The sequence below is a fragment of the Henckelia pumila genome, chromosome 2 (genome assembly GCF_033568475.1).
Source record: "Henckelia pumila isolate YLH828 chromosome 2, ASM3356847v2, whole genome shotgun sequence".
NCBI classification, from domain to species: domain Eukaryota; kingdom Viridiplantae; phylum Streptophyta; class Magnoliopsida; order Lamiales; family Gesneriaceae; genus Henckelia; species Henckelia pumila.
The window spans coordinates 124,516,713-124,525,548 of NC_133121.1; the positions used below are offsets into that span (position 1 = coordinate 124,516,713).

An 8,836-nucleotide genomic window follows, 5' to 3' on the forward strand; every position below is an offset into this window, starting at 1 on the left:
GATAAAACTCAAAAGGAATTTACATCAATGTCTATTTCTTTCCTTTTTAGGATTGCGTCGATGTTACCCATTGAAGTAGTGCCCAATGAAGTATCCAACGGTCCAAATTTACAAGCGAGATATTCACATGAACATCTCGCTTGCATAAAAAAAAAAGGACAACGATCTGACATGTGGGTACATGACAAAATCGACATTACCCCTTTTTAGATAGTTTTACAGATAACTCCTCCTCTCTTATCAATAATTTGAAGTTTATTTTTCTATTTTCCTAAAGTATCATTTCATTTGAATGTTTCAATCTATTTTCACCTATATTTTATATTGAATTATATCTTATCTATATTCTGGTATCAAATGAATTTATTCATTAACTCGTCGTATGAATTACACCAAAATATAAGCAGTGTGCAACACAATTTCTGCTTAAAGTCCCGTCCCTATCATGTCCATCTTTTTACCAGCATTCAATTCAAGTTCAAAGTTCAAACCCCACTGAATTTTCGTCGATAAATTTCTCAGGAATCCCACTTTTGGACTTCACCATTTAAGAAAGACGAGTCGTCTTTTGGTTTCTTCACCGTAGCTAATAGCCACTTCACCCCTGTATAGGTAGCTGCGGCTTAAATTCTCGATTGCTGATATCACAGAAGTTTCTTGCAAGTACCCCTACGCACTGCCACCCACTCTACCAGGCGGGTCCCATGTCTCCGGGTGAAAAAGCATGGCTATCATTATAACTTCAATCTGCAGCACCTACATTTTCCCATCTGACTTTTGGTGGGCAGAGTACAGTGTACAGGTATACAGCCCTCTGCTTTTTTTGGCCTAACCGCCGCCATAGCTAAAAAGCTTGAAAAGCAAACCGAAACCACTTGATATAGTTACGCACAAGCTACCGCTTGAAGGGGCCCTTTTTATGTGACCCTTTACTCTGCATTATTTCCCAGAGTTACCTCCGGTGGGAGAAAGATTGTGGCGGGGTGAAAGAATCTTGAAAAGTTGCTTTTTTGGGTTGTTTTTTGAGGAATGACTCAGATGGTCGTTGCGGGAGAGGAAGAGGGTTCCGGCGGCCGGACGGTGGTGGTTGGGGTTAAGCTGGATTTGCAGAGCAGAGAGCTTCTCACTTGGGCTCTTGTTAAAGTTGCTCGGGCTGGTGATCGTGTCATTGCTATTCATGTGATCGATAACAATGGTGAATAACTTGTCTTTTGTCTTTTGTTTTCCTTTTCTCTTTTAAGCTTAATTAGAGATTTTTGTTTCTAAAAATCCAAGTTACAGTTGATTGAAGTAAAAACTAGTAAATTATTCTAGTTTTTACATTATTTCTTCACTAATTTCCTTCTTTTTTGCTCGGAGATGGTTATTTACATGTTTCTTGAAAGTCCCAATTATGTGGAGTGATTAATTTGGTGAAATGGAAATTGTGTAGACATTGTGGACCGTGATGGGAAGTCATCCATCCTGCTATCAGTGGTGAAATCATTTGACTCAATTCTTGCAGTGTATGAAGGCTTCTGTAATTTGAAACAGGTGAAGTTCCTTGAATCTTTCAATATGTTGCCTTACTTTAAGTTCGAATTGTTCATAGGTGCATCCAGTGACTTAAAGAAACTGTTTAATGCAGACATATGTGAACAAAACTAATAGATTTATTTTTTCAAGAAAAGAAAAAGATAATGAAATATAAGTTCTCTTTGTACTATCTGATTACTGAATTTATCACTGTTTATTTGCTGACAAGAAATGCATAGAAAAAAAACCTTGATTTCAGATGTCGGCAGCAGTTTCCAGTATCATGTGGTCATCACTGATCAGTCTGACGAAAAATGGAATGTTGGTTAAAAATCTTGGTGGATCTAAGTTCTGAATATTTAATTAAGAACTAAAATATAGAGTACCTGTTCTTGTTTGAGAATGGAATCTGCCATGACCCTCTAAATATGTTATCTATGGCATGTTTCACGATGAATTTTGTGTAAAATCATGGATTTCTGGAAATATTACAGGTGGATCTCAAACTAAAGATCTGTAGAGGTTCATCTGTTGGGAAAAACCTTGTTGATGAGGCTAAATCTTACTCTGCAACGCAAGTTATAGTTGGAGCTGCTCAAAATCATCATAAATTACGCTCATCAACTTCTGTTGCGAAGTACTGTGCCAAAAAGTTGTCCAAGGATTGTTCTGTATTAGCTGTAAACAATGGAAAGATTGTATTTCACAGAGAATCCACCTCAAGCTGTCTTGTTACTGCAAACGGTAGTGTTTTCTTTCATGACTTAATCGGTATGAGCAGGGGAATTTTCGGTTGAAGGGGTGAAACTTTTATTTTTGGAAAAATTACCCATTAAATTTGAAATTCTTATTTTTTTGGTGGGGGTGTTGGAATCATTCTGCATTGTTGCAATGCAGGATGATTTCAAATTCTAATGCAGGATGAATATATATTCACTCCTACACATAGAAATATGCGGACTTCAAATGCTAATACCTTCATCAAAATGCACCCTAGATCATTTCAAATTCTATCAGAAATCTCATGCATGTTTACATTGCATTTCGCTTGAGCAGAAGCTGAAAATCATGACCGAAATGGTTTTCTAAATGCCCTTCAAAGATCCTTCAGTAAGAACTCTAGAGTGCTTGCTGATGGCCATTCAGTGAAGACAATCTTGACGACTTGGGATGAAGATGGCCAAAATGATATACTTAAGCGGGATTGTTCGATTTGTTCAATAAACTCGTTGGCAGCCAGTGATTCTGGTGCTCATTTAGCCAAGGAGCCTTCAACTGATGACTGTGAAGAGAATTCGATGACCATGGTTCCCCTGAAGAAGCTGGAGGATGCAACTAGTTTATTTTCACTGTTTAAAGAATCTGCCGAACTGAAACCTGGTTGGCCACTCCTTGGACCAAACATCTTATCCAGTAGGAAACCACGGGACAGTTCCCATGTGAGGCAGATCTCTGTGGTTGAATGGGCAATGCAGCTACCGAGTAGATACTGTTCATCAGTTGAGAATTTGAATCCAGAGTATGATGGTGAAAAAGATCAATCTTGCGAATTAGATGGTGAAAGTGGTGCGATGGTTTCAGTTGTGAACGGCAATGTTTCCGTTCCTTCGTCACCCGATTGCATCTCGAGCTCTTTACCAGATGAACTGGAAGGTTTACATCAGAAGTACTCAGCCACTTGCAGACTGTTCAAATTCCATGAACTTGTCTCGGTAACTTCCAATTTTTCACCAGGTATTTTTTTCTTTTGTAAGGTCTCTTTCTCATTGGTCTAAGTATATGATTGGCATATCCTGTGCATAAGCGGGACTACACTTGTCGAATTGCAGATAACATGATAGGCAAAGGAGGCAACAGTCAGGTGTACAAAGGTTGTCTTCCTGATGGGAAGGAACTTGCCATAAAGATTTTAAAGCACTCTGAGGACTGTTTAAAAGAGTTTGTTCTTGAAATAGAAATCATTACTGCTTTGCATCACAAAAACATTACTTCCCTTTTTGGATTCTGTTTTGAAGACAACCATCTTCTCTTGGTTTATGATTTCCTGTCTAGAGGAAGCCTCGAAGAAAATCTTTATGGTAAGACATTACCACTTGTATCTTTGCCAAGTAAATGATTTTCATACTGCATGGATTTTGGTTTCGTTGTTGGAAATGAATATCAAAACTCTTGTTAGAAATAAAAAAAATCTATTTTAAAATCACATTTGATATTAGAAAGATTAATGATATAAATTTCATATGATTTAACTTTTGGAAAAGATTTTCTATCATATTTTTGTGAATTTGTTTTCATTTTTTCATGTAGAACTAATCTAAACCGAGAGAGATGAAAATGCGTTGTAGCGCTCTAGCATTGTGTTGTGGATGCAGGTTTACATCGCAGCGCTCATGCCAATCCTGTGTTGTGTACTTGTGTACTTGTTCTAAGTTCTCATTTCATTATTTTTCTAAATTTTAACAAAAATGAATCAGGTGCTGGAAAACAACCTTTGGCACTTGGTTGGAGGGAGAGATATAAGGTTGCAATTGGTGTAGCTGAGGCTCTCGATTATCTTCACGAAAGAGAAACACAACCTGTTATCCACAGGGACATCAAGTCATCAAACATACTTCTGTCCCATGATTTTGAGCCACAGGTATATCTACGACGATCAGCTAGACAATGTTTTTTTTATTACTTATCAGTTACAGTGCTAACCATCTGATTATACTTCAGCTTTCGGATTTTGGACTTGCGAAATGGGCATCTCCAACTTCATCTCACATAACTTGCACAGATGTTGCAGGAACTTTTGGGTCAGTAAATTTGCTGCCCGTAATCATATCAGAAAAGAAAATACGTTGACGGAATAATTTTTTTAGTCCCAAATTTTTAAATAAACATGTGCTTTTTTCAGATACCTGGCTCCCGAATATTTCATGTTTGGTAAAGTTAACGAAAAGATAGACGTCTATGCGTATGGGGTAGTTTTGTTGGAACTTTTGTCTGGACGAAAGCCTATAAGCAGCAATTGTCCGAAGGGGCAAGAAAGCCTTGTTATGTGGGTATGATCTCTATAAACTAACCGAGTCCTCCTATAAGCAAAACAAACAAAAAAGAAAAAAAGATTTAAAAAATTTAAGTCACCTCTAAGATTGTCATTGTCTATTCTCTATGAATCGACTAGGATCGATTTAAATAAATTGCATCTTCATTTCCAGGCAAAACCTATTTTAAATCATGGGAAGTTTGCATCTTTGCTCGACCTGAACTTGGGCGATCGCTATGATCGCGAGGAAGTCGAGAGAATGGTTTTGGCTGCTTCACTCTGCATCAGACGTACACCTCGTGCTCGGCCTCAAATGAGCTTCGTAAGTTATTTCACCCAAGAAAAAGACCTCATATTCGCTTGTTTAAATTTCCTACACAAAAATAAACATAGTGACGCGCTCTACATATTGTTGGCATTACAGGTTCTGAAGCTTCTTCAAGGAGATAAAGAGGCAACCAAGTGGGCAAGGCTGCAAGTGCTTGCCTCTGAGGGATCGGACATTAAGTTAAAAGATAATACCTTAGAAGGGTCTGATATGTTAGATGATGACACCTTTTCTCGATCTAATCTCCGGTCTCATCTAAACCTTGCGTTGCTTGGCGTGGAGGAAGATTCTGTTTCGGTAAGCAGCATCGAGCAAAGTGTTTCTTTAGAAGATTATCTACGTGGCAGGTGGAGTCGTTCCTCCAGCTTCGACTAACCTTGAATTCTTGCATATACGCCGAGGAAAAGTATACTTTTGCATGATTGTTTAGAGAAAGTTCTTATTTTTCTGTTGCTGATCATTGTGGTTTGGGCTTGGATGTGAGGTTGTTTGTGAAATTGTGAGTGTGCCCTCCTCCTTCCCTTTGCAAACATAAGCTACATGTTCAATATGGAAGTTTTTGTGGAGCGAATAGAATGCAATCTCTATGAAATGTCATTGTTTGTAAATCCTAGTGTAACAAGCGTTTCTTTTCTTCTTTTGTTTTTTCCTCTGTGTCATCATTTGCTACATATTTCATCAAATAGACTATATATATAATATTTGTATTTCGTTAAAAGTATATCATGCTTTATTTGTATTTTGTTGATGTGTTAGTTATCCAACATTGGTTGGGTAAAGTTTTTGAAAGTTCTATATACAGAGTTGGACAAAAAAATTTTATATCTTGAGCTATCTTTTGGGTTGATTAGGTCAAAATTCACTTTTGTGACACGGTATCAGATATGTTCAGCTGTCAAGTATCGGGTTTCCCATTGTTGATACATTCATAGTTGAGCCACTTGTCAATGTTTATTGTTTGAAATCAAAGAAATGAGTGTTAAAAAGGGTCGGAGGTGTGACGATCAAGTTGGGTAATGTCTAAGGTGTGCATTAAAATACAAAATCGACAATATAAAAAACTACTCACCCCGTAATGTTTGCTCAATGAATCAAAAGTTTGAATCGATAATGTTTTGATGTGTTTTTGATTTGTTTTACATTTTTTTCAGTGTTTTTGGAACCGGACCGGACTGGACCGGATGGTTCGACCGGGAACTGGTCGCCGGACCGGTCCGACCCCAACAACCGAAAAATCGGTCCAACCGGTCAAAACTGATCAAGAACTGGTTGGACCGGCCAAGAACCGGAAAATCGGTCATACGATTTAATCGGTTGAACCAGTTTTTCAATTTTTTTTTTTTTTTTTTTTGTAAATTTAAATTTTTTTATTTTTAAACATTAAATTTAATATTTTTATATATAAATACATTATTATTTGAAATTTTTACTTCATTTAATTTTTTTTAATAATTATTGGTTTTTTAAAAATTAAATAATTTATAACTATAATTGATATTTTAAATATATTTACATATTTATTTAGCTTTCAAACTATGTTAAATATATATTTTATGTCTATTTATATAATTTTTGAGTTTTTAAAATTCCAAAATATATTATTTATTATATTAAATTATATAAATGGTTTTTCGGTTCGACCGTACGGTTAAAACAGTCCGATCAGTTGGACCATTTTTTAAAGTAAACAGGTTTAATTACCGATTCTATTATGAAAACACTGATTGTTTTAGCCATTCAGATTCTTGTGTTTCGATGATTTATTTCCCCATAAAGGCGCAAAATGTCATTCTTTAGAGTCCATAAATTTCTCAACATTTTCAAACAAGCTGATAAAATTATGACAATTCATTTTTTTTTTTGAGAATAATTATGACAATTCATTTTATAAATCTAACTAAGGTCGAATAATCTCCCCATTTTGTTTAAAAAAAAAGAGAAATTATAAAATTTACTTTTTAAATTTAAATTTAAAAACTAAAAAATTCAGTTTCCTATCCAAAAAAAAAAGGCAAAAAAAGGAATAATATTATTGGTGTTGCCTCTTACTTTTTTTAATTTTTTTTCTTCACAACCATTTAATATTTTTTTACAATTATTTATTAAAAATTAATGATACATGCACGCAAAATATATATAAAAATGAACTATACAATCACGCAATACATACACAAATACACAAAAACCATTATATATAAACAATAACGCGTGTAATTTGGTACTTCTAAAATATAATATTCTATCTATTGGGACCTTCTTCAGTGGCGCGGCGCAGGTGACGATGATGAAATGCCTATCATGCAAGGAGGAGTACGGCGGGCGAGATGTGGGAACGTGCCGCGAGTGCTACGAAGAGGCCGGAGAGACGGAGGAAGAGCTCAAGCGTGAGATCGAAGACCTTAAGAGTAAGGTCAACTTCCTCCGCCTCCTCACTCTTGTGCCTGGCCCTAACTACTCCTTCCCTAGGCCTAACGCCCCTTCTTTTTCCGATGTCGTTTTGGTCGCCTCCGATTCTGCTGACTCGCGCACCACTTTTCCTCCGATTCCGGCGCATCGGGCTGTACTGGTACCCTTTTCTGTTTCTTTTAATTTCCGGATTGAAATTGCCTAGGTTCAGTTTTGGTTCCAATGTACCTTTTCTTACATATTCAACACTTGATTGATGATTTGATTCAATACTTTCTATTAATTTGTCGTTTCTTTTATTAAGCTTGGAGGTGATTCATTATAGATTAATCCAAAAGATTAACCTTTTTGGGTAAAGCAACATTACTACATTACTGTAATGTTTTTTTTTTTTTTTTGGGTTTAATATCTTTTAGTTTCTGTCCGATTCATCTTGCATTTGATTTTACTGGGCGAAAACTTTGAACTAAAGTCATGCTCATATGTTTTAAATATTTTTAAAGAATTGCATGTTGTTTTTACTAAAACTTATGTTGTTGGCTGACGGTATAAACTGTTTTAAGTTCGCACTTTCATGTATGATTCGATTGGCAAAAACCAAAATTTCTTGGGTGATTTTTTTTTTCTTTTTTTGAAATGTCAAGTTTCCCTTTTTCCAGTGCATTTTTATCACCTCTATGAACGTTTCTCTTCATTTCTTAGCAGATTAGCCGCTCTCCGGTTTTCAGAGCTATGCTTGAAACTAAAATGGAGGAAAGCCTCAGTGGAACCATCAAGATCAGTGATGTGTCGTACGATGCCCTCCGTGCATTTGTTAGCTATCTGTATACAGCTGATGCGAGCCTCGACGAGCATATGGCCTGTGACCTCTTAGTATTGGCTGAAAAATATGAAGTGAAGCATCTTAAAACCTACTGTGAGAAGTATTTGATATCCAGATTGAATTGGGAGAACTCGCTGCCATATTATGCTTTTGCTCACCAGCATTGTGCAAAGAGTTTACTTGACGCAGCCTTGTCATTGATCATGGACAGCATGGACAAGCTCACTAAGCAAGAAGAGTACATGGAACTTGTGGAGAAGGATCCCCGTGTGGTGGTAGAAATCTATGAAGCCTATCTCTCAAAACAGGTAAATACCGCCGCAACTGAAAATCCAACCGCGAAATCCTAGTGTCTTAAAACTTTTGCCTCATGGGAGGATGTGCTCAAGTGGAATCTCTGAGTTAGATTGGATTGATTTGTGAAAATGCTCGTATTTGTGAGTATATCTTATGAAAGTGTTTGATGCATCCTTGAATCTTTTGCATGTACTCGCGTGATGCAAGTTTTTCGTCCTTGGGGGTATCTTTGGTAGCTAGGATTGGGTACCTTGTATATTTTGTAGCCAAGCGTGGATTTAATCCAACCGGGTCTAGTTCATTCATAACTGGATATGAGTTCTAGGATATGTTCAAATTTTAAACTGAGCTATGTTGCGCTATGATTTGAATTTAACTTCATGCGTTATAAAATGTTGATAAAAGTATGTTAAAGTTTTGCCAGAAGCTCATGAGT

At 36.5% G+C, this 8,836-nt stretch overlaps 2 protein-coding genes across 3 annotated transcripts; both read left to right on the forward strand.

Annotated features, from left to right (window-relative positions):
• Positions 1-498: 498 nt before the first annotated feature.
• Positions 499-5,548, forward strand: LOC140881619 (protein kinase STUNTED). Of its 2 annotated transcripts, XM_073287076.1 has the most exons (11): positions 499-802; positions 951-1,195; positions 1,433-1,533; positions 2,010-2,259; positions 2,572-3,249; positions 3,345-3,593; positions 3,990-4,153; positions 4,234-4,313; positions 4,415-4,562; positions 4,719-4,868; positions 4,971-5,548. In XM_073287076.1, exons 2-11 carry the CDS (start codon positions 1,030-1,032, stop codon positions 5,247-5,249), a joined length of 2,265 nt encoding a protein of 754 aa, XP_073143177.1. In that variant the 5' UTR covers positions 499-802; positions 951-1,029; the 3' UTR covers positions 5,250-5,548. The 2 variants fall into 2 exon arrangements, with proteins under 2 accessions (XP_073143177.1, XP_073143175.1); XM_073287074.1 differs by having other exon boundaries at positions 499-1,195.
• A 1,575-nt stretch (positions 5,549-7,123) lies between these two features.
• On the forward strand, positions 7,124-8,616 carry LOC140883756 (BTB/POZ domain-containing protein At4g08455). Its single transcript, XM_073290342.1, has 2 exons — positions 7,124-7,440; positions 7,986-8,616. Exons 1-2 carry the CDS (start codon positions 7,156-7,158, stop codon positions 8,451-8,453), a joined length of 753 nt encoding a protein of 250 aa, XP_073146443.1. The 5' UTR covers positions 7,124-7,155; the 3' UTR covers positions 8,454-8,616.
• The last annotated feature ends 220 nt before the right edge of the window (positions 8,617-8,836 follow it).

Excerpts from the sequence above, each read along its gene's own strand:
- LOC140881619 (XM_073287074.1), top strand. The coding sequence starts at position 1,030 with ATGACTCAGATGGTCGTTGCGGGAGAGGAAGAGGGTTCCGGCGGCCGG. Across the intron at positions 4,154-4,233 it reads CCCATGATTTTGAGCCACAG|CTTTCGGATTTTGGACTTGC; the intron begins GTATATCTACGA and ends ATTATACTTCAG. Across the intron at positions 4,563-4,718 it reads AAGAAAGCCTTGTTATGTGG|GCAAAACCTATTTTAAATCA; the intron begins GTATGATCTCTA and ends CTTCATTTCCAG.
- LOC140883756 (XM_073290342.1), top strand. The coding sequence starts at position 7,156 with ATGATGAAATGCCTATCATGCAAGGAGGAGTACGGCGGGCGAGATGTG. Across the intron at positions 7,441-7,985 it reads CGGCGCATCGGGCTGTACTG|ATTAGCCGCTCTCCGGTTTT; the intron begins GTACCCTTTTCT and ends ATTTCTTAGCAG.